The sequence below is a fragment of the Hypomesus nipponensis genome, chromosome 15 (assembly GCF_054491055.1).
Source record: "Hypomesus nipponensis isolate SF chromosome 15, ASM5449105v1, whole genome shotgun sequence".
NCBI lineage: Eukaryota > Metazoa > Chordata > Actinopteri > Osmeriformes > Osmeridae > Hypomesus > Hypomesus nipponensis.
In genome coordinates, this window is record NC_140375.1 from 11,647,471 (window position 1) to 11,672,568 (window position 25,098).

Here is a 25,098-nt window from a genome sequence, read left to right on the forward strand (position 1 = left end):
CAACATGTACAGCTACAGTACATGTAAATATACAAATATGTACCATTATATTATTTGTTTATGTATTTATAGAAATAAATTCACAAACATCATCTTGAACATTCTCATGAAATAGAAAGAACATTAAGCATTCCATAATGCGAGAGGATTATATATTTGTGATTGACACCAGACTGGAGTGTATGTAGATAAAGTTTGGTATGTTGTAAAGTGGTCAGCCCCTAAAAAGGTGGCAAGACCTCGTTAAGATTAATGTTAAAATTAATTTTAAAAATCAACCCTTTATAACACTCTTGACATTGAGGTACTGTAAATAAAACCATGACATCAAAGACGGTACTGTCTGATTGACTGGCAGTTATTCTGAGGCTTTGATTGAACAGTTGAATTGTCAGGGTCCTGTGCCTTTAAAGGTTTCTGTGTGTGTATGTGTGTATGTGTGTGTGTGTGTGTGTGTGTGTGTGTTTGTGTGTGTGTGTGTGTGAGTGCGTGCATATGTATGTGGTCAGAGCCAGATCTCATCACTGCTCATGCTGTTAACCTTATAGATGTAGCCCACCATGGGGTATCTGGCGAAACCTGGAGGCAAAGATAGGAACAGAGTTGAAACAGTCAAGAGATACATAAATAGAGACAGAGTGAAAGAGTCAAAGAAAAAGTGAGAGAGACAACGAGAGAGAAAGAAACAGAACAAGATAGTGAGAAAAAGAAAGAAAGAAGAAAGTCTTGTGTCACCTCTAGCAGCATAGGCAGCAGACAGGTCCTCCTCCTCCTCCGTCTTCTCTCCCAGGGTGCGCTTGGCAGCCTCCCTGGCTACAGGATGACATGGAGGAGGTCACAAAGAGACAACAAATAGAGTTGACGTTTTGAGATTCCTAGAAACCCCCAAAAACCTCAGTCGAAGCCAGATCCAGGGGCTTGAGGAGCGGTGTGTATGGAGATCAGAGTTTAGGGAGTAGGGTATAGGGGTCTATTGGTCTGGGAGTTTAGGAATACTGAGAGCAGGAATTAAAGGGCTTTGAATTTAGGGAATATATTCAGGGTTCCAGGATTTCTGGAAATAGGTTCTAGGTAATAGAAACATTTTAGCAGTAGTGTACCTTTGCGGAGGGTGCTGAGGTCATTGAGCTGCATGTTGGATGGTAGGGACATGTTCTCTCTGGGCATGTAGATTTTGTCCACTTTAATACTGGTGGAATCACTAAAACAGACGGCCGTTAAACTCACACACACACAAACAAAGCAAACACACACACTCAATGATACATACCTTTTTTTGGCCAGCACAATCTCCACCGGCTCATCTGCAAAGAAGCATTGCGCATAAGCCAAACTGTGGAGAGTCCTCGTAATTCTCATGCCTGACAACCTCTCCCCCTCCTGCCCCCACCTCCACCTCCACACACACCCATGATGGCCTTTCCCTTGTTCTTGTGCAGCAAGCACAGCACCAGCAGGGTGAAGATGAGGAGAGTGACGAAGGCTACAGCTGCCCCTGTCACGATGCCCAACATAGGCACCTCCACGCGAGACTGCAAGAACTCTGGGGAAACAAAAGGGAGCGTTTGGTGAAAAGTAAAACCCAGCTAAACATGTCTGCTTCATGTCTGTGTTGTTCATTTGTGTTCCACTTGGAAGTGGATATGAGGCCAGTGCACCGACCTGCCAGGGTGAGATTGCTCTGGGCAGCGCCGACACTGTTGCTGGCGTTCACCGACACATTCCCTGACAGGCTACTGAGGGTGACCCGCAGCGTGTGATTGGTCAGCCAGGGGTAGCTCCGCGAGTCCAGGATGAGGAAGTCAGAGGTGTTGGCTACCAGATGTCCGGATTGGTCCACAAAGGTGATGGTGGCAGGGGGGTTGGAGCGTACCAAGGCAAAGAGGACCAGGGAAAGGCCGGGGTCGGCCGTCTCACTGTAGTGGGCATTCACTCTCAGAATCTCTGGCTGGACTGGAGGAAAGGATAGGGAAGTAGAAAAAGACAAGAACGTTTACTTTAAATGAGCCTACTACAGAATAAGTAAGTCAGCATGTCTGTATTGGACGGTGTTGCAAAATGCACACACACATGCATATATTAGTGCATGCCTCTATGTGTTTGTATGTGTGTATTTCACTCATGTTTGTAAGATATAACTCATCCAGCCCCTCAGGAATCTTCTCCAAACTAACATTGGACGTTAAGGGTTACGGTGGCGTTGTAGCTCTGGACGCTGTTGGGTCTGGACACCGCACACACCAGCTCCTGGTGCCACTTCCTGGCTCGCAGAGAGAACGTGCTGTTGTGGTGTGAGTTTGGACGCAACTTTGCCGACTGTTTAGGTGATGTCATCACAAGGCGCCCCTTTCCGTGGGTCATGGGTTCTCTCTGCCTCTCTCCGTTCAGGTACCACGTCAACAGAGGCGGGGCGTTGGGGTCCCAGCCGTCTGATTGGCAGTTAAATTTGTGCGTGGCATTCTCCTGTAGTGTGATTGCTGATCGGTGCCATCCATCAATTTTGGGAGCGGATTCTATGGCACCTGGGTAGAGACACTAAACTTAGACTTCACACATTGTATTATCCATACTGTGGCAATTTACATTAAGTTATAGATTCTGTAATAAGTGGATCTATGTTCCTCACTTGTCCAGACCCAGACCAGGGTTTGTACCAGCAGGACAGCAACATGTGGCCCTGTCCTCCAACACACACACACCATGCCGTCCCAGTGGAGTACCTACACACACTCCTACCTGCTGGCACACACACACACAAGGGTGAATGGTGAATATTTGGAAATCCTGATTCAACCCATCAACTTCAAGCACTTAGATAGGTCTGAAGGGACAGGTCGTAACCAATGACCCCCCCCCCCCGACATAGTCTCTGATATAGGGAGCTGGATTGCAGCCATGTTGCTTACTGGGGTTGTTTGGGAGTATGGTTTACGTTAGCAAATTATACTGTTCACAAATATACTCTCTCTGACTCCAGAGTCTTCAATAATTCATGGGATGTCTTGTCAAAGCATGATTTGTGAAGCAGGCAGATTTGAGCTTTTCGGTATCATAAAACATGTTGTGATTACACAAACACACAAGCACACTTGATCCTGCATCACATACAGCAGTAGCCACGTTTATAGGATATGTCAGTACAGAAGACCAAAGCAGCAGGAATATTGTGTTGATATCCAGGTCAATGGAAATTTTGAACAATGATGTTCACCCTCTCAGAAATACAATTTCTCGACACCCTTTAAGGACTGTCAATAAGGCTTCCGGTCATGGCTAGCACTGCCTGAAGTGATGGATAGACAACACCAGGGCAACAATGCAGGCATCTCGGTGTGCACACAAATAAACACATACAGTCATGTCTCTATCATAGACAGGTACACACAGAGTACAGTCTGCATCTCTCCGTCTCAAACACACACACACACAATGTTTGTGCATTACCTCAGCACAGTCTGCAGACGGACGTGTGATTTAGCCTGCCGGTGCCCCATGCGAGCGGAGGACGATGAGGAAGGGGTGGTGGAGAGGAGGAGAGGAGGACAATACAAACCTCCTTCCAGTTCCAGCAGCCAAGCTCAGACTAGGGACTTCGCTAGGCACACTGGAGCCACTGCAGCTACATCACAGCAGCCCACACTGGCTGACGCAGTCACGCTGCCTCCGCCGCTCCGACGCAGGGAGAAGAGAGAGAAAGAGGGGGAGGGAAAGGAAGGGGAGAAAGGGAGGAAGAGAGGATAGGTGGGTTGATGGAGTGCGTGAAGGATACCACAAACAGACAGACAGAGAGAGAGAGAGAGAGAGAGAGAGAGAGCGAGATAGAGAGAGGGGAGGTAAAAGACAGCGTGGAGACGAGAAGTCCAAATGGAGCACAGTGAGAAGGCGAGAGAGAGAGGGAGGGAAACAAAAGGGGAGCGAGAGAGGGATCTGCGCAGTGCATCAATCATTCATTATCCACCAAGCATCACAATGAACATGTGACCATGTGACCACAACAAATGAGAGAGAGAGAGTGATGACAGGGTGACCTGTCAATCTGTTTGTGTACAAGAACAAGATCGCATCCGATTATCCATCAATCTTATCACTCCCCCCCCCCTTTTCAAATCCCCACCTACACAGCACACAGCACCACTCTCCCCTCTCCCGGATTGCTTGCTCCACAGAGCTGCACTCTGTGTTCCAGTTTCTCTGCAGTGCAGCTCTCTACAGGCAGACCCAAGTAGCAGAACGCTGCAGGCCCCAGGCTGGATGGATTAGACTAGATGGGATTGGTGGCTCTGCTGACACCCTAAACTGGATCTGATCTTCTGGCTCCGAGATTTACAAGTAGCTGGTAAACAATAGTCAGACTGATGAGATTAGCTACATACATAGTTGTTCAGAATGGAAAGGGATTCTGCAAATCCTACAAGTTGACTTTCCTATTAAAACGATCACTAATGCATGAGCTCAAGGTTTGTGGAAGGGAAAAAAGTGAAAAGCACAATCAGCACACGGGAGTTTTTAAATTATTTCTTTATTTATATATATTTCTTTATTCATCTCAGTTTGGTTGGTATTCTTTTTAATCATCGTTGTTGCACTTTAGTATTTTTGTACTGAAAACGAAAAAAACGAAAACAAAAAAAAAGACATAAAATGAACTGATAGAAAAAGAGAAGGTAAGATACGGGTGGCGAGCAAAGAGCGGGTTTTATACACACGGAGAAGGGAGGAGGAGGTGAAGGAACAGACAGAAGAGGAAAACAAAAAACAAATCTATTCTCAACTGCCACAATTAGAGCGGAGCCTCGTGGGCAGACTCTCCCGTCTCCTGGATACAGATTGGAGAAAGGGAGCTGAGAACAGGTCAGGGAACACAGTCCCCAAATCCCGGAGCCGGACAGTCGAGGGCCGTGACGCGCTGGGACCGCGTGCAGGTGTGAGGAGAGGGCAGGGAGAGGGTCCTCTCCTCAGACACGCTCCCAGCGGAGACGGGGTCCCTGACATGACTCTGGCTGTCGAGACCGATGGGGCCAACAACCGTTCACTTCCTGATGATGTTGCGCCTGTAAGTAGTTAAGAGGAGGAGGGTCCTTGTGGAGACTTGGGAGGCTATTGGCTGCCTCGCTTTGTCACATGACGTGGACCAGGCCCGATTTGCGTCTTCCAGGTGCGGGGTGGGGGTGAGAGAAGGAGGGAGGGAGCAAGATTACGGTGGGGGGAGGGGGGTCAAGTGCGGGGAGCAGTACTTCCTCTTCGGTTTCCATGGTATCTGGGACAGTGTGGAGGATAGGTCATGCCCGTTTCATTTCAACCAATAGGATGGTTGACGGGGTCAAAGGTCAAACGCCACTGCATACAAGAGGATGTCAGGTAGCGAGAGAGAGGAGGGTGTGTGTCCATTGCCACCTTCTCCTAATGTTTATGATGATATGTCAGCTATTTTACATGTTCCCCTCCTCCCGTTCCACAACAGTCTTTAAACAGCCCACCCAACAGCCTGCAAAATACACCCCCACCTAAAAACAGGAACAATGACTAGAGCCACAACAACATCAATGATTGAAATGATAAAAAGTGACACAAATTACTCTCCTCTTCAAGTTTCTCGATAATAAAAACAATAAATGAACAATCGTTTTTCATGAAGACAAGTCACTCACTTTCTCTTCTCTCCTCTTTTGGCTAAAAATCTCAATATTCAGAAAACAAAAACAGGTATCTGAAGACATCCAGAAACACAAATTATAACAACAATATAAAAAAGCCTCCCCAAGACCCTCTAAAACTAAGGTTTTGATACACAAATTGAAATTGCGGTCTATACATGGCATCACTGTACAGGGAAGGGGAAGAATGTCGGTTAAACTACCCACAATGCAACACACTGTCACTGACAGAGAGGGGCCAGGGAGAGGAGGGAGAAAAGGGAGGGATGGAATGACGAGCAGGGTTGAAGAAGGGTTTTGAATGTCAGAGAACAGGGTACTAAGAGAAGGAGAAGGCAAGGTGGAGCAAGGTGGAGCGCAGGGAAGAGATTGCTTGAACCGAAAGTGCAGAATTACTTCAGTAATTAAACAAAAAATATTATGTAATCTTTCTTGCAACACAGAACTGTTTTTTTCCTTTAATAATAATAATAGTCATTATAACCATAATAACAATAAAACTTCTTTTTTTTTACAGAAAAACAGTAATAACAATAAGAGTAACAATAATGATCATAATTTCTACATGAACATTAGCCGTAAAAATGAATAAAAAATGAAATTAAGAAAAAAAGAACGACAGAACAAGAAAAGAGACCATGAGAGCTGGTTGTCCTGTGTGATGTCACTGAGCTGATCTGGGTTTAGAGAGCCACAGGCTGACCTCCAAACATCCCTCCAAGCCCAGTGGAATGGGCCCGCTCTGAGAAAGGGCCTCATAGGCTCTGAGGTCACAGCCACTCCGGAATGGTCCACTGGAATACAGTGGAGGGGAGAGGGAGGAGCGAACAGAACCTCACAGACATCCCCGCACACAGACTTGATGTCAAATACTTTGGGTTTGTGGCTGAAGGTATGTGTGCGCATGTGTGTATGAGAAAGAGTCTATGTGTGTGTGTTTTTGTTGACGTTTCTCTATACATTTGCCTATATGAATGCCTTGGACATTGAGGCGTATGACAATGTTGCTATGGCAACAGTTAAGAGGGCAAGGGGTGGGCATGGTTGGGTTAAAAGGGGGGAGGAGAGGGTCGAAGGAGGAAGTGAATGGGAGGGGCGGGTGAGGAACTCAATCTATCCAATCAGATGGAAGAGCTAAATGGAGCATCCAATGGCAATGCTTGCTGGATGGCTGTGCTGAACCTCTACTTCCTTCCCCTGCCTTGCCACCACCCACCCCACCCCACTCCACCCCACCCCGCCCCCTCCCCAGGCTGCCCTCCCCTAGGACAGATGCACAGCGCCCCCTCCTGGACAGACAATGGCGGTTTGGAGTGATGCTGGTCGGCACAAGGGGCTGATATGGACCTTTATACACAGGAGATGCCCCTAGGGGAATGGGGACAGAGAGACAGAAACGCAAAACTACAGTCAGGGGTGCGTCAAATACTGAGCGGCGTGTGTGTGTGTGTGTGTGCAGCTGTACCTGTGCTAGACCCCAGCCTGTTCCATGCTGTACTGCAGGTCTGGGGGCTTATAGCTGAGCAGCATGTTGCTGGTGCAGGATGAGGGGTAGCAGGCAGCCGCGTGCAGCTCCCCCTCCACGTCACACACTGGGGGGCAGAAGACCCAGGGAGAAGGCTCATTTACAACATCCACATTACAGGGTCTGGTTATCACTGATAATATTTGCCTCGGTAACCACGACGGAGCATAAATAGACATTTTTATTGCGTGTGTGTGTGTTCTACAAGTGTGTGTCCAGGGACCACTGACCTGACTCCTCCCGCTGGTGGAGCTGCTGACTTCCTGTCAGTGATGATTGGCTGAGGATGTCAGACATGCGGGCGGAGCTCAGGGCCTTCCCAGCCAATAGGCTCATCCCAGACATGGGCTCGGTCTGATCCTATTGGTGGAGAGGAACACAGCTTAGACCTATTTTGACATGGACATGACAAGTCTGCTCATGAACACTAACAATTTTATTTCGCTAAAACTTTTACATGTATATTGTTATTGCAAGTGTAGTTAAAGGAAACATTGCTTAGTGTAAGAAAAATGCAATTTACGTGGATGAGGAACTTAACCATGTGCTGCACATACTGGTCAAGGTGTCGTGGGGGTGATTAGGGGTCATTTTAGAGGTTGAACATGGGCGTGTGTGTGTGTGTGTGTGTGGAACTCACGTAGGCGTCGTCGCAGGTCTGGATGGTGTGGTGGCGCTGCAGCTGGCCGCGGGGCCTGTAACCGTCGCCTTGGGGAGCCCTGTTGTAGCCCACGCCATTGTGATCAGGCATCTCCATCGCCTGCCCCTGGGTCCTACAGTCCACATGCTCATTGTCTGGGAGGGGGAGCAGAAAAACAGATTATGTTCTTTGTTGATAGTGGACTATGGGTAATGTGTGTGTGGGTGAGGACCAGTGTGGCCTAGGGTTACTGTAACCGTCGTTACCTCTTGCAGCCGAGGCACTCCTCATGTAGGCTTGCCTGTGGGTGGGGGTGTTGTAGGGAGGGCTGCCCCCCCGGGGGGCCCCCAGCATCTCGTGCTCCTCCGCACACACCACGGCCGCAGACTTGGCCAGCAGGCCCTGGTGATGCGGGTACCCGACGGGCAGCCCCTCGTCCTCCTCCATGCTCTCAGAGTGGGGCAGACTGGGGGGCAGGCCGGGGGGCTGGCCCTGGACGTCCGGGGGTCTAATCTGCAGGAGGTGGTGGTAGTGGGGGGCCGAGACTGGGGACGCCTGGGGGTCCAGGCCCGCGTCCCCCCCCTGGCTGAGCTGGCGGAGGAGCAGCATTTCCCCGTAGTCCTGGGGGGCGCTGGGCGGAGTGGGGGGCCCCGGCCGGGGGCTCTGCCTCTTCAGCAGGGCCGCCAGGTCCTGGGGGGGGAGACGGGGGTCGGCGTGGCCCGTCAGGGAGTGGCGGGGGGACAGGAGGCCCTGGAGCGTGGGGGTGACGTGCTGCTGCGGGGGGCGGTACTCCAGAGGGGTGGGCGACAGCAGGGCCTGCTGCAGGGCGGAGGGGGGGCCGTAGCCCCCCGCCACCGCCCCACTCTGGTAGGTGTCCAGGCCGGGCACGTTGAGGGACGCCCCCTGGAGGTAGGGGTTGTAGCTGCCCACCACGCCTGACGGCCCACGGCCCCCGTCGCCAAACAGATGCGGGTTGAACTGGGACTGCTGGTCGTACACTGTGGTAAAGCGACCCAGACTGCGACTGGAAGAGAGGGATGGGGAGGGGAGAGAGAGAGAAGAAGACAGTAAGAATGTGCTGGGACAGATGAAAGCAGTGGGGCTAGAGAAGTAAGGCTAAAATAAAAACAGTACACACTCTCCTGAACTCAATACTGTAGCAATTAAACCGCTAACAAAACAACTTTAAACCTAAAATTAAACAAAAATAATGAGTCCAGTCCAGTTCCTACAACAGTGTGCCTCCGTTAGAAGGTAAAGGTTGAGAATTTCTAAAGAAACAAAGGGGTCAGAGGTCAAGTATGGGGGGGAAACAGACCATATTTAGACCTACTCAAACAGAGCTGGAAAACACTGTTTCTGTAGAGCTCCCCTCCTGTAGGTTTTGGGTCAAACTCCAGTTAACTGTCAGCTACCTTATTCAGCTGGTCAACCAACAAGTGGTTAGAATCAGGTGGATCAGGAAGGGATGAAAATCTACTGGATGGTGGTAGCTCTCCAGAAACAGTATTTGGCAGTCCTACACAAACAGGAAAGAATCCAGCTCAAATCAACTGGCTATTTTTAGAAGTCTAACCATCCTCCTTCTATGCTGGCGCAGGTCCAGGATCAGCTGGCCAACATTATCATATTTTTCCCACCCAACAGATGAATGCCAAGAATGATCCTGGACCTGCGTTTATAGGTACACTTGACCAGCTGGGGCTATATAGGATCTACTTCTAGAACTCTCTTCTCCTAGACTTACATGCGTCAGCTTAGCCTGCCAATTGGAGTGGAGGACTGGAGGGTGATGTCATCTCAGTCAAGTAGGTTTGGGTTATAAAGCACAACTGTGGTACTAAATACTTAGAGTGGCTTATAAGGGATAAATGACTGTAGAATGGGTCAAACCGTGAGGGAGGCAGGCACTAGACCACACACGAGTAGCTTTGCCGATCTCATGGTATCTACAAACACCAGTCAACACTGGCTAGGCCTGATGAAATGTCTGGAAAGTTTGGGAGAGAACTTCTTGGATTGTGGAGCGTCCAAATGTTGTTCTATGGCACCTTAGAAAGTGGTTGGAAGTCAAGACAGCTCAAATCTATGAGGAGCCTTGAAAGGTTGTCTCGCACAGGGAGTCGAAATCTGACTGTCAACTTTGTAAACGTGGAGAAAGCAAAACTGTCAAACAGGAGAAGAAGAAACGAAAACATGGAAAGTAGCTTAAGCTTCCTGAGGACATATGAAAGTTCTAAACAATGCAGGGTTGTTTGAATGAGAAAATGATGAAAAACAGGACAAAAAAAGAAAGAAGAATTGAAAAAAAGAAAGATTGAAAAAAAAAAAAAAAAAGTGAATCCTTTGGTAAGGTGTGGCTTGGCGGCGGGTTTCGAGATCACCTGTGAGTCTCGGCGTTGTCGGCGCTCAGCTGCTTCCCCAGGACGCGGTGACTACACGGCGTGGTCAGGAAGCCGCCCTGACGCTGGGCCGCGCCCCCCAGCTCCACCTCCTGGACCTGGATGGTGACCTGCTGCGGCCCAGCCTGGGCCAAAGGCACGCCCTGGCGGACCGAGCAGCTCTGCTGCTGCTGCTGCTGGGGGGAGGGCAGGCCCACGCGGGGGTGCCCGCTGGGGGGCGGGCTCCCGCTCTGGGGCTGGTAGAGGGAGGGGCCGTGCTGGTACTGTACCGCTGGCGATCCACCTGGGGGGGGGGGAGAGAGAGGTAGGAGAGGGATGGAGGAGAGAGAAGTCGGCACAGTTTAAACTTTAGAACTTCTCATCTCGGCTGTCCTCCCCTTGGCAGCGGAGGGACGCGCCGGGGCGGAGGCGTGGAGCAGGGCTCACCGTGACCCTGCATCATCTCTGCAGAGCAGGGAGGAGGGCTCGGGTTGGGCTGTCTGAAGAGGTGGTTGCTGGGATGTGTAGGCGGCGGGCTAGAGGGCTGGATGCGCAACCTGAGGAGACAAACACGGTGGCGTCAGCTCCGAATCAATGGCAATGCCCCCAGGCTTAATGTGTGTGTGTGTGTGAAAGAGAGGGAGAGAGACAGAGAGAGAGAGGGAGAGAGGGAGAGAGGGAGAGAGGGAGAGAGAGGGAGAGAGAGACAGAGACAGAGACAGAGAGAGAGAGAGAGAGAGAGAGAGAGAGAGAGAGAGAGAGAGAGAGAGAGAGAGAGAGAGAGAGAGAGAGAGAGAGAGAGAGAGAGAGAGAGAGAGAGAGAGGGAGCTCACCTCTGGAGCTGGTGGGTGAGAGAGGGAGAGAGGGAGAGAGAGACAGAAAGAGAGACAGAGACAGAGACAGAGAGAGAGAGAGAGAGAGAGAGAGAGAGAGAGGGAGACAGAGATAGAGAGAGGGAGACAGAGATAGAGATAGAGAGAGGGAGACAGAGATAGAGAGGGAGCTCACCTCTGGAGCTGGTGGGTGAGGTGACTAGGCAGGCTCTCCCCGTGTCCCAGAGACAGGGCCTACAGGGGGAGAGAAACCAAGACGGAATGCGTGTTAGTCCTGACTGAACAGGTCAACGTGACTTGTGTGTGTCATCAAGTGTGTGTGTGTGTGTATGTGTCTGAACAAGAAAGCAGAAGTGGGATGACACAAATTAGAGGTTCGTCCTGACCATTAAAGATGTCAGCTGAAATCCTGCTGTGTGTGTGTCTGTGTGTGTGTGTGTGTGGGACCTGTATCTGCTGGTGTAGTATCTGCTGCTCTTGCTGGTACAGGAAGTGCTGTTGTTGTGTGTGCTCCAGTAGCCTCTCATCCTGAGGAGCGGCGTACATTTTCTGCAGCTGCTCGCACTCCTGTCAAAACACAAACACACACAGCAATCAAACACACACAGCAATCAAACACACACAGCAATCAAACACACACAGCAATCAAACACACACAGCAATCAAACACACACAGCAATCAAACACACACAGCAATCAAACACACACAGCAATCAAACACACACAGCAATCAAACACACATTGGCACACAAACACAGATTGTCTCATTTTGACGGTCACCTACTGGAATTGTTAAGTTTAAAAATGGTATGCCCATTTTAATTGCGCAATGCAATCGGATTTGGCTCATTCAATTCCCTATCACCGTTGAAAAGGTAGAAGGAAGTAATCCCACTTCCCGCCTCTGGGGGGCGAGGAAGGTCCAATGGGGTCAAGCGGCATGTTTACACGACACTGGTGAACTGACATCGCCTCCCCATCTGGATGGGTGACTGTCCACCTGGCATGTGATCTACAGGATTAGCGAGCTCCATGACATCAGCAGAACTGATCCTCTCAGAAGCAGGGTGGCCCTCAATGATTTGACCACTTCACCTAGATACAGGGGCTGTGACAGGTCGGAGGAGGTTTGAAAAATAGAAACTAAACCTTAAACTAAACAATTTTCCTCCAGCCCAGAATTGAAGGAACACGACCTGAGTCCCCCCCATGTTTGGCCTCCTGGTCCCAGTGCTGGCAGCTCTTCAGCAGCCTTACCTGTTTGAGCTGCCGGATGAGGCTGCTGTTCTCCAGGTGGGCCTTGAAGGCCTGGATGGTGGCGGCCCCATCGGAGAAGCGTCTCACTGGGGAGAAACGCTCCATGGGAAGGTGGAGGGTGTTACAGTCCTTATAGCTCGACCTGGACACGGGGAACACACACAGGGAACACGCGCACACACACAGACATACAGGAATGGACAAAAGACACACACCGCCCAGCCACACACATTGAATTGCCAGAGTTGAGCACCCATACAGACACACACACACACACAAACCAGAGGTGAGCACCCATACACACACACACACAGACAGAGAAATGACGCAAAACACAAAAACACACATTATGGATTTTAGACTCCAAGTGTGTTTCCACTGGAGGAGAAAAAAAACAAAGATCTGAGTAAAACACAGCGCTGTGTTATCATGGATGTCGAACCAGTCTAGATCAAGAATGCTCATTGTCATCTTGTGAACAGGACTACAACAATCAAGCATTATTTGTCATCAATTATGATGTGAATAACCTTGGTCAGTACATTTCTACTTGAGTTTTCTCCTGGGCCATTTTTGAAACAAAGGGATACGAGAGTGAAAGAAAACTCATTTATGTTTCCCAATCAGGATCTAAACAGCAGTGGACTGAGCTGTCCATACAGGGAACTGAAAAAGACATCAGGCACTGTTGAAAAACTGTCGATTCTCCTATTCTCAGCAGTTCACTGTGGAAAAAAAAAACTATTTGAAAGTAAAAGAAACACAAATAACTCCAAAAACAAGTTTTAGTAAGCCATTCAAGCTTTCAAGATATCATCCGTTACAAATTACCAATGTAAGGCCACAACATGGCTGCCCAGAGAATGTAGGCTAATCATCTTAGTCTTCAATCCTAATCTCCTAAACCTCCACAGGAGGTGTCTCACACAATACTTATCAAGGAAACCCTACTTAGAATCAGCTCAAATAATGGAGCTGTCTGTGGGTTCTGCAGTCGTGATGGTTAGAAGACCACAGGGTTACCAGCCCTGAAGACATGAGAAACAATCGACGGAGCCTATTTAGAGACCCCTCCCCATCCAAGGAGTTCCTGTAGAAACTGATCTTCCATCCCAGACCAACACACAATCTCTTTCTCACACAGACACACACACACACACACACACACACACACACACACAATGACAGGTCTACGCCGGGTCAGCTCTAGTGCGTTCTACACACCTTTTGTTTCTAGCTAGCATAGCAGGTGAACAGGCGCACTCCTAACCCCCCCCCTTCCCTTGTGACTATGTCGTGGCCCCTCGGGAGGGCAGTGTAAGCTCAGTGTGGGCGTGTCCCCCTCACCGGCTGCTGTGCTGCTCGGGGGCCCAGCCCCCCCTCTGTCGGGAGGCCTGGGGCCGCTGGGGGTCTGCAGCCTGCAGCTCCCCGTGGGGCCCCGTGCTCATGAGCGCGTGCGTCGTGTGCCGCTTGGAGCGGTTCGCCAGGTACCTGGGCCGCAGGGAGGGAGGAGGGGGAGACAGGAAGCAGCACTAGTCAGCTCTCTGTCCTCGTTGGGGGCCCTTAGCGGAGGGGGGAGGGGGGGGGGGTGGCGGCGGCCGGGGAAACGCGTAAGGCCCGCCCCCCTCTTGGGGCAGCAGAGCGAATCACATCACAGATTTAGATAGAACTCCCGCCCCCACCCCCTTTTTTTCCAATTTGAGGATTGGAAGGGTTTGTTTGTTTTGCAAGCTTACGAGTCAGCGAAGCCGAGTGAGAAGCACTTTGGGTGCTGTTTGAAATGGAAAAAGACAGAGAGGTTGTTTTGGGGGGGGGAGGGTTTGGGGGGGGGGGGAGAAGATTGAAAGGAGGGAGATCTGGTAAGAAGTTTGATTTTCCGTCATGGAAGCCAGTTGCACGATGGAAAGGAGAGGAAAAGAAAGGGGTGCCGTAACAACTTTGGCCCCCCGTTGGCAGAAAAGCAGTGCTGCAGCCTATTGGCACTCACTCCCAGAAACCCAGGACACCAGCGCTTCTAAACTCTACACACGCCCATACGCCCACAAACCAACAGAGACGCACACGCACAGTAACCCGACATCGGCGCACTTAGCCACGCCCCCAAGCAGACAGAGCCCCGCCCCTGGACTCGCCCCCCCCACCCCTACCTCTGGACCGCCTCCTGGTCGGGCTCACCGTCCGAACCCTCTTCATCCACCGGAGCGACTGCTGGGATGGGATGCTGGGGGGAGGAACAGACGAGAGAGGAAATGCAGGGATGGGGAGAGAGAGGGGCAGAGGTCAAGCTCACGGTGGGGGGGGGATCAACAAATAAAAGGAGGAAGAAGAATTCAGTCTGATGAGGAGCGGACGACAGGTGTCGCCGGCGCACATTTCCGAGTGTGTCGTTTCCTCCCACGCGTCCACAGGGTTTTACTTACGGGGCTGGCAACAAGAGGTGACTGTCCCCGAGGCCTCTTCAGGAGCTGGGCGTGGAGCTGGATGTTGGCCCCCCCATCGGAGGCCCTGCGGCCCAGCGGGCCCATACCGTTCAGCAGCTGCAGGGTGGGCGGCTGCAGCAGGGACTGCTCCTGGAGACACACACGACGGTGGGAGGGGGGGTGATGAGGGAGAGGGGTCAGTGAAGCCCACACAGCTTCTCGGGCACCCCAACCATTTACCCAGCATCTCCTATGGCCCGGTGGTTCTCAACCCTGTCCACAGGGACCCCCTGTCCTGCTTGTTTTAGATGTTTCCCTGCTCCAACACACCTGATTCAAATGCATGTTCGTTACCAGGCTTCTACAGAGCTAGATGACGACCCTTTTATTTGAATCAGGTGTGTTGGAGCAGGGAAACATCTAAAACATGCAGGACGGGGTCCCTGAGGACAGGGTTGAGAACCAGTGTCCTATGCTAATCCTTATCCACACCCCTGTAGACACACAGAGAACGCGGGCATTGGTAAAGCCCTCTTAGCGCCACCTGCATGACAAGTGAAAGGTGATCACTTCAAAGCACCGCGAATTGGGCTTGGTTTATCAACTAACCCTAACCTGGAGGGACGATGCCAGCGGGCAAGCGTCCAAAGAGCTCACCTCAGGCCCCAAACAGTCGCAAGAGCATTCGCCAGAACACTGACCCACAGCTGCTCTTTGAAAAGTACTTTATCCTAAGCTGTCTGTTTGCGTATGCATGAACGTATAACAGACAGCCATTAGCGGCTAATCAGCTTCCGGGGCGCCTGACTGCCCCTAGACAAACCGCAGCATGGTGTGCCTGCTAACAGGGGGGAAAACGAGTGATTTCCTCCTCCGTCTTTACCTTGTACTCCAGGTGCTGGCTGGGCTGCAAGCTCTGGGTGGGCATGAGCGTGTGCATGGGGCCCATGGCGGGGGCCAGGGGCGGGAAGGGGGGCTGGGGGGCCGCGCCGCGGGGGAAGCCTGGAGGAAGCTTCTGGAGCTCCTCCTGCATGTCCGCCCTGGCGACACAGGACAGATAAGGTTGGTTACACGCAGACAGAACACAAAACACTGCGTGGTACAGTAAACGGTGCCATGTCGTAAGACTCCACACAGTTCCGGGGTTTTGGCGAACCCGCTCCAAGGCCGTGAGAGAGGCAGGGACGGGGGGACGGGGCGTCCTGGCCTACCTGGGGTCTGGGACGCCCACTGTGTGTCGACGCATGGACAGGTAGCGAGCCATGGCCTCGGGGGACGGCTCCTCGCCTTCGTCGCTGTCCAACGCCATGTTTCCGTCGGGCTGCGCGGAGAGACAAGACGTTTTACCTCTGAAACTCGCCCCCCCACAACTCCTTCCCCCTTTCGCATCCACATTTCAAATGGGCCTTTTCACATCAACAGAAGGTTCCTCAGCTGAGCTAAGGTGCGTCGCTGCCGGTGCGTCGGCAGCGAACGTGCGTCGTTGACCTCAACTGGATCAGCAGCGGCCCCCTGTTGTGAACAGAGGCCCGCCGACACGGCGTTCACGGTGACGTGCGGGCGCCCCCTGAGCTCAGCCAGCGAGCGCTCGTGACGAACGAGGGACGACTCACCTCCACGATCTGGTTCTCCGGGTTGATAAGCTGGACTTGTGGGACAGTCATGCTAACGGGATTACCCTGCTGATCCGCCTGCAGAGGACAAACACACACAAAAAGGTCATCCAGGCATTGGCTTGATTGGCCGGACAAGTCTCCTACAGAGCCAATACAGAAACAAAAACGGGTCCTGCTTGCTCCCTTCTGAGGTCAGGAGCAGCGCTGTTGTCTACGTGCCGTCAGTCGGCCTGTGAGAGTTGACCTGGCAGCAAGCTGGACGACACCTGCGCTTTGCGCCGCAGACATACGCAGTCTCACACACGCGCAGACACAGACACACAGACACACAGACAGGCAGACACAGACAGGCGGACACAGACAGGCAGACACAGACAGGCGGACACAGACAGGCAGACAAAGACACACAGACACAGACAGGCAGACACAGACAGGCAGACACAGACAGGCAGACACAGACAGGCAGACACAGACAGGCAGACAGGCAGACACAGACAGGCAGACACAGACAGGCAGACACAGACAGGCAGACACAGACACATAAACAGGCAGACACAGACAGGCAGACACAGACAGGCAGACACAGACAGGCAGACACAGACAGGCAGACACAGACAGGCAGACACAGACACATAAACAGGCAGACACAGACAGGCGGACACATGCTGTGTACTCATGACAGTGTCTTTTGAAGGATCTGTCTACACAGGGTGGGCGCGCTCCAAATGTTTTGTGACACAGACCGAGGCTGGTTACATAACGTTTTCGAAACTTTTGAATTTGTATTGAGAACTAAATTGCATTTAGATTTTTTTCAGGATAAACGCGTATTTGATGGTTGATTTTTATATTTTCTTTACTCTGTTACTGTCACTCTATTTGATCAACAAAAACACAGACTTGAATACTCTTGCTCGTGATTCTGTCAAGTACAAAACGACTATACAAACGGCCGTTCGTCTACAGACGCTTGTTTACACCCCCGCACAGACTCCAGACTTCTCTTATTTGCCAACAGACGTCCTGCGTCAATTCAAACTCTTTGTTTAACTGGATCAACCTTCACGTCCCTTGTGCCAGGTAGGCTGAGGGTTGACAGGCTTACTGTTCAAAAGGGGAAGGTGCAGTGACTGTGAGCAGGAAGCCACCACCTGAGCCAGCGGAGCTCAGAACCACACCCAGGCTGACCGCCTTCCAATGGAACCTCATAAAAGGTCAAAGAACAATGGAAGAACAGCTAACCAGAAGGAGGGTTTGTCCCCTAGGTTGGGCAGGTGATGACGGTTGCAATCGGGGGCTCAGGTTAGCAGATAACGGAAACTTGGATAACAAATCAAGGAAGACTTTGAAGAACCTAAGACCTTTTGGTCAGCGTGCATCGTTCCTATACCGACAGGTCATAGGACTTCAGTTCTAAAGGACCTTTGAAACCAGTGAAGGCTGCCAGGAGGCCAGTGACAAATGACAGGGCGATTACCTGGACGGGGTTGAGAGGGTAGCCAATGGGGCGCGGGGTGGGCGCAGGAGTGGGCGGGGCCACGCGCAGGGTCTTGTGCTTCTTGAGGCGGTCGGCCAGCAGGCTGTAGATGGCACTGTAGTGATCGTACGCGTCGGTGTGTAGTGACTGAGGGAGGGAGACCAGAGAGGGGTCAGAGAGTGGACGACACACAGCATGCACACGCTGAACGTCTGTCTGGCTCACGTGCTTCTGTCTGTCTTTCTGACGTAGTGGTGGGCATACTGATTCATTATTCTCCACTTGGTTGTGAGGATTCAATCCCACTTTGTCACGTGAAAGCAGGTGTCAATAAAAGCTTGACTGACATGAGGTCGCCACTGCGAGGTAGCTAGCGCATTCCTGTTTTACACTGCCAAACATAGTCGCCCAGTCCAAAGGAAAATACACCCCGCTATGCCTGCCCCGGTTACTACGGCAGCACTCCCTGGCTGCCGCATCACAGACCTTAACACCTGCTGTGTGACAAGGAAGCTGAGATCTATTAGAAAGCACTGAGAGGTCTCTGCAGCTGCAGTTGCCTTACCTAGCTGGCACTCTACAAGGTGTGTGTGGTTGTGTATGTGTGTGTCGGCCCTGGCCCACCTGCAGCGTGCGCTCGCGGTCCAGTCCCATCTCGGACATGGCCATCAGCACCTGCTCGTTGATCAGCTCAGTCTCCCTCTCTGACTTGACCTGCTCACACTCCGCTATCAACTGTCGGACACGGAGAGAGAGAGAGTAGCAGAGAGGGCGGGATGGCGGAGATCGGACGGAAAGGAAATGGAGGGATGAAAAAGAAAGAGGAATGTTATTAGAGCCTCAGAGTCGTGTGTGTGTGTCGCAGCTGGGCCCGCACCTGATGAGAAGACAAAGTGAGAAGCCGTTGGACGGGCACGATGACGCGGGACTCACCCTGTCAAACTCGGGGTCTGGGTCTCCCTGCCTCATCCACTTGTTCTTGCAGATCTGCTCCATGGAGAGCCGGCGGCTCGGCTCCAGCACCAGCATGTGGCGGATCAGATACTCACAATCTGGCACGCACGCGAAAGCAAAACAAACAGTTAGGAAGTCCCTCCCAAACGCACACGCACACACTTTACGGGTGAGTCTTTGGTCCTGTGCTCCTCACCCGTAGACATGAAGAAAGGAATCCGGAACTTTCCGCTCAGCACCCGGGCTCGAAGGTTCTGCAAGGTGCTGCCGTCGAATGGCAGGGCACCACACACAAGGACGTACAGCACCACGCCCAAACTCTACACAGAGAGAGTGAGAGAGAGAGAGAGACAGAGGGAGAGTGAGTGAGAGAGTGAGTGAGAGAGTGAGAGAGTGAGAGAGTGAGAGAGAGAGAGAGAGAGAGAGAGAGAGAGAGAGAGAGAGAGAGAGAGAGAGAGAGAGAGAGAGCAGGTTGGATGAGTGACGTTGCTCTCGATGTTGTGGAGGAACCTCAGGGTGTCTTGGACCTGTCAGGTGAACTCACCCAGATGTCCACCTTGGGCCCGTCGTACTCCTTGCCCTCAAAGAGCTCGGGGGCGGCGTAGGGGGGGCTTCCACACCACGTCTTCAACAGCTGGCCTCGCGCAAAAAGGTTACTGAAGCCAAAGTCTGAAGCCCACCCCGGCAGGAGGGCACAAGAGATAGAAGAAGAGAAGGGTGATAAAAAGCCAGATAGAGATTACATCTCTCCATCACACTCACACACTCTCACACACACACCTGCTATCTTGATGTTGAGGTTGTGGTCCAGCAGGAGGTTCTCAGCTTTCAGGTCACGGTGGACGATGTTGCGGCAGTGACAGAAATGGACCGCCGCCACGATCTGTTTGAACTTCCTCCTGGCGTCCTTCTCTGCCATCCTGCCATGGGCCACCAGGTGGTCTGCACGCACAGAGGGACACGCACACACGCACACACACACACACACACGCAGGGAAAAACACACATACACAAAACAGCAAACACAAAGTTCAAGTCTGCTTGGTTTTCATGTAAATGAACACATACGCACATCTTAATGAACATTACTGTTCACTATTGGTAAACCCATGGAATAGCAGGAGAGGCCCAGGGCCGAGAAGAAACTCACCAAATATCTCTCCTCCACTGGCATACTCTGTTACCAGGTAGATCATCCTTTCTGTCTCCATCACCTGCAGCCAAGGCAAGTGGATATATGGTTTAGAGGATGAGGAGAGGAGGTCTACCATGTCCTCAGTCCTTCATGAAATGGGATGGACTAGATCTACAGTGAGAAGGAATGCTGGTCGCGCAGCGCGTGCTGGACTGACCTGGTAGAGGCGGATGATGTGGGGGTGTCGCAGCATCTTCATGATCTGAACCTCCCTGAAGATCTTCTTCAGGTTCTCATCATCGAGCTGGGTCTTGTCCACTATCTTGATAGCCACCTGGAGAGAGAGAGAGAGACAGAGGAGGGACATATGAAGAGAGACACAGGAGATACACAAGGAGCCATACAGAGAGAGACCGAGAAATAGACACCGGGAAAGATGCAGAGAGACGGGGGGGCAAGAAAGAGAAACAAGGAGAGACAAAGACAAACAAGACCGAGAACAGCATTTTCCTGAAACAAAATATTTCGACTGGGAGGAAAAACAAACAAAATTGAAATCTTCCAAGACAAGGGCGTCACTGGAAGACCCCTCCTCCCTCCCTCTTCTCATCCTCCACCAACCATGACCTTGACGGGGGGGGGACAATAGCTGCAGGGTCAGATGACATAAGCGGAAGCGGGCATAGGACTTACATAATGGCACCGAAATACCGATAAAGTAGTCGGTGTGGATTTAATCAATCCTGACGACGCCTGCTCTGCACTTAGTGCTGACAAGTCAGCCTCAACAACATTTTAATGAATAAATCAACTGAACATAATCCATTCCAAACCCCTAAACCTCACCGTATGCACTCACATCCTCACGCATGCGTCCTATAACACGCATTACACGTTCAAGTTCAAGTCTTTATTTGTCAGGTACACGGAACAACACAAGGTCAGACTGGGCACTGAAATTCTTAAGACAAGACAACGCAAGCACTTGGAATAACATGACATATAAGTACACAGAACGTCATTTACATCTATGCTGAGCTTAAATAAGCTTCCTGAATATACAGATAGTAATAAATAATTGACTATACTAACCCTAATACTAAAACTTCCTAAATTACGGATAACAATAAATAATACACTATACTAACCCTAAATACACATAAAACCTATTTGAACCCTATAACATATACTAACCTAAGTGGAGTACAGTACAACACACACACGGGCTGTGATAAGGGGGACAGTTGGATGGATGACTGGTGGCATGCTGTCATGTCTGCTGTTGGTGGTGGTCGGCAGGAGACGTCCACACAGTCCCACTTCCGCTAGCGGACAGGAAAGGGAAGTGAGGAAGAAGGAAGCATGGCCACACAGGAGAGTGTGGAGCCAGGCACATGGTGTTCTGGCAACCAAGTGTCGCTTGGGCTGTTTTGTGTGTATCTGTGTATACGTGTGTGTGACTGTGTCCATCTCTGTGTTATTTTAAGCTGCGCTGGTCTATTATTGTCCCTGGCCCTCATCCAGCTGTGTTGATGTCATCGCTCCCCTGCCCTACTCCCCCTGACTCTGTGCTGGTGTGTAAAAGGGCCGACATCTGGAGCAGGGACACACACACACAAACACACACAAGCTGAGGTAGAGGTCAACAGGTATACTGATTTTAAATGTTTACAAGCGTGCACATACAAACACACACACACACACACACACACACACACACCCCGTCTCTCTCTGGAAAGACTAACTCCCATCCATGCAAATGTTTTAAAATAAGGAAACCAAGCTGAAATCAAGTTGGCAGAGGCTGCTATGCTTGCCAATAAAACTAGCTGCCCGCGTGTGTTATAAGATAGGGTCGAACATCATTTGGTCAACTGATATGATGAACACACAGTGGAGGATCGAAGAAGGAACCAGTCACTGGCATTTGGGCACATTTTTGACTAGGCTTAGGCTTAAAATCTTCTGCTCAAATATGCTACCCCTTCCACATGAAGAGAACAGTTCTGAAATGCAGTCGGAGGCCTGAAATACGGGGCCTGACCTGGAATAGGCCAGGTCTCCAAATCCAGCCACACAGTCATTTCTGTGTTCCAGTTCCAGTGGCAGTAATGTAATGTGCTCTGACTGTGCAAAGTCCCCCCTAGGGGTGTCTTGTCTGGCTTTGGCTTCCATTACTCAGGAATTTTCCATTGAAAGATATGAATCCGGACACACGGACGAATGGACAGACGGTGTGGGTTGAGCTAAAGTGTCACATAGCCCTTTGGATCACAAGACCGGTGAGCTCACTATCGCGCCGCGCTGCCGCTGACACTCAGCTAGCGAAACAGACAGGGTCTAATGACCTACTATGCTGCTCGATAGACCAGCCTAATACTGAGACTGCGCATTACACCAAAGCCTACTTTTAGCCGTGTACACAGCCTGCTGTGGTATTGCTGCACACACACACACACACACATTTACTTAGTGAACCGACACAGAGCACAGGGCTGTCTGGTTGCTGCTAAACATGCACACAGCATTTTCTACCGATGATTCAAGGCACAGTCAGTATTATTAGCCTACAACTATGCTGTGCCAACAGTCTACTGTAAGTATGTATAAACATTACAAGGTAGCCTCCCCTAACCTACTGCCACAGCAACTGTGAACAGAGCAAGCAGGTTAATTGCTGATGTGGCAATGGACAGATATGCAAGGCTCTAAGCCAAGCCAATGACAGTCTATATTAAAAGCATACATGTGAAAGTGTTCCAGCACAACCAGGTCATAAAGATAGTGTCACCGTCTGACTGCCAGGATAGTCAAAGTTGAATCTTTACTGCAGGCTGGCAGGTAGGCTGGCTGATTGACTGACTGTCACTGACTGGAAACCGCTTGGCTCACAGGCCACAATCAACTGTATGTCAGTGTTCTAAATACCAAAACAAACACACCCTAACACGCGCAATAACAGGGCACCCGTGCACATTTACACAGTACAAACACACTCACACAATCATGCATCAAAACATATGACAGTCAGCATGAGTCAATAGTGGTTGCATGCACAAACTCTCCCCAACGAAAAAGGGTGGTGGAAATGTCCCATGGGTGTGTGCACACTAAACATGCCTTTAATCATCTCAGCAGTGTGTCAGGCATCACGGTCATTCCCTAATATCTTTGGAATTGTATTTCTCTATTCAGTCGAGGCAGGGTTTTTTGGGTACAGTCTGCTTATAGGTACTACAAACAAGCTGTTTGTAACTGTGTGCATGTAAACAGAAGACACACATTCTCTAACCATAATGATGTCACAGCAGTCATCAGCTTAGTGGCCCAGTTCCACAACCATAGCATAACTATTTGCTTCGCAGACCTTATTCACTGCTAGGGAAATCACTGAGGAGGAACACCACGTATGAATGAAAGAGCTGGGATGACATAGGAAAAGTTGTTATAACTGATAATTGTTGTTACACCTGATAACCCGTAAGAAAACGTGGAAATAACAGCGACGTCAACAATAGGACACGGGCGACTAGCGATCTAATGTCTGATGAACATAATAAAACAACCTAGCCTTTAACAAGGAGGTCTTTACAACGTTAGGCAAATGCAGTGCACCCTTTTGTTTGATCTTTCACGAATCCTTTAGTGCTGAATTACGGTGGGGGAAATAGAATACCCATCCCGACTGGAGCAATTCTGTGCTGTGCAATCCACTTGGCCAGCGGTGATATCAATACCAGGGTCGTGATGAAATGAACTGTAAAGCCCCACATTTTCGACATGTTAGCCATCATGTAATGGCAAGCGGTGGAAAAGAAAATTCCATCCAGATTATACTTCCAAATTAGTTACTATAAGGTAAGGGATGGATAGCTATCGAGCTGCAGGAATTTCTTCCATCCGAAAAATACAGTTAGTCAGATGACTGGATAAATATTTGGTGACATTCACGTTAGCTCTACCGTGGCTTTCCAACTATTTGTTTACTGGCTAGCTGACTGGCTAACTGGCAAACTGACAAATAGTGTAGCTGTCACGTTAGCTAAATCAGATGGTTAGCTGGCTCTAATAGTTGAATAATTAAGTTTAGAGAGGAGCCCAGTGGGCTATCCACTTGATAATCCATGTGGTTATCCATTTTCTGTAGCAAGCGAGCTAACGCGACGTTAGCTTAGCTGCTTGCGCTCACGGCTCAGCTCCATCTCCTCTCCCATCCTCAGTGGTACCGTTCTCTGGCCGTCCTTTGAATTAACTAGACACCACTTCAGTTAATATATAGCTAAAACTTGCTCATGATTCTGTCAAGTACAAAACTATTCAATACAAATGGCTGTCCGTCTACAGACGATTGTTTACACCCCCGCACAGACTACAGAGCAGTGCAACCACAGCGGGCAGATCGTTGTTCTTCTGTTCTGTTCTGTGCCTCTCTCCCGAAGCCCGAAGAAGGCCCGATCTTCATCTTGGGGGATGGATGACAGCTCCGACAGTCAACTACAATGACAACATAGAATTGATAACCAAATTCCCTTATCAATCAGCTTACCTTTGCTTTGGTGATGATGTGTGTGGCTAGTTTGACAACGGCGAAATTTCCCTTGCCGATAGTCCGCTCGATTTCGTAGTAGCCCACTCGGGCTGGGGGGGGCCTGCTGGCCGAAGGGTGGCCGGGGTTAGTGATGCACCCCGCTGCCGGGGTAGGTCTATTGGAGTGGCAGATCCCGGAAGACGGCTGTGTTCGGTTCTGGGCGCCCATGCCTGCGTGGGCCGGTCGGGTAGAGTGCGTAATCCCGGCCGCAGCGGACCCAGCAGCACCTCCGCTTGACACGGCCGCCATCTTCTCGCCTCTCTGCGGGAACAACAACCAGCCTTGCGCAGCGCGCATCGCGGGCACGCCCCCGCCCTGCGTCATACCCGCTCCTCCGCAGCGCCCTCTCTAGGTTGTAACTATAGCAACTATCAGCGTAACAAATGACTTCATCCAGAAAAACGTATTGTGGTTGCCCTGGAAACGGAACTGCGCATAATCACACAGTATTTCAAGTGATTTGTCGCGGCCAATGCTACTAACATCAGACAACTTTGGGAAAATGCATTTTATTCATCTTTTTTTCCATATAACAACGTGGAAACAAATCATATTTGTTGAATTCTTAATTCTAAAATGCCACGTGCCTTCTCTCTCTATCTCTCTCTATCCCTCTCT

The 25,098-nt window shown here is 50.6% G+C and overlaps 2 protein-coding genes across 4 annotated transcripts; both read right to left on the reverse strand.

Moving 5' to 3' along the window:
• Positions 1 to 439: 439 nt before the first annotated feature.
• Positions 440 to 2,702, reverse strand: tmem25 (transmembrane protein 25). Its single transcript, XM_084674991.1, has 8 exons — positions 2,627 to 2,702; positions 2,175 to 2,522; positions 1,663 to 1,953; positions 1,409 to 1,543; positions 1,271 to 1,304; positions 1,101 to 1,201; positions 736 to 813; positions 440 to 579 (listed from the first exon to the last, which is right to left on the reverse strand). Exons 1-8 carry the CDS (start codon positions 2,700 to 2,702, stop codon positions 506 to 508), a joined length of 1,137 nt encoding a protein of 378 aa, XP_084531117.1. The 3' UTR covers positions 440 to 505.
• A 4,189-nt stretch (positions 2,703 to 6,891) lies between these two features.
• Positions 6,892 to 24,804, reverse strand: sik3 (SIK family kinase 3). 3 transcript variants are annotated; one of them, XM_084673897.1, is made up of 25 exons: positions 24,439 to 24,804; positions 20,110 to 20,226; positions 19,908 to 19,971; positions 19,538 to 19,699; positions 19,302 to 19,426; positions 18,954 to 19,077; positions 18,737 to 18,855; positions 18,428 to 18,538; positions 17,804 to 17,950; positions 16,324 to 16,401; positions 15,922 to 16,031; positions 15,594 to 15,750; positions 14,711 to 14,860; positions 14,438 to 14,511; positions 13,638 to 13,781; positions 12,291 to 12,432; positions 11,481 to 11,600; positions 11,209 to 11,267; positions 10,648 to 10,757; positions 10,204 to 10,504; positions 8,086 to 8,843; positions 7,820 to 7,974; positions 7,410 to 7,539; positions 7,120 to 7,246; positions 6,892 to 7,022 (listed from the first exon to the last, which is right to left on the reverse strand). In XM_084673897.1, the coding sequence occupies exons 1-24, from the start codon at positions 24,802 to 24,804 to the stop codon at positions 7,125 to 7,127; spliced, it is 3,945 nt and encodes a 1,314-aa protein (XP_084530023.1). In that variant the 3' UTR covers positions 6,892 to 7,022; positions 7,120 to 7,124. The 3 variants fall into 3 exon arrangements, with proteins under 3 accessions (XP_084530023.1, XP_084530026.1, XP_084530025.1); XM_084673900.1 differs by lacking the exon at positions 24,439 to 24,804 and adding an exon at positions 21,087 to 23,282; XM_084673899.1 differs by lacking the exon at positions 13,638 to 13,781.
• Between the last annotated feature and the right edge of the window lie 294 nt (positions 24,805 to 25,098).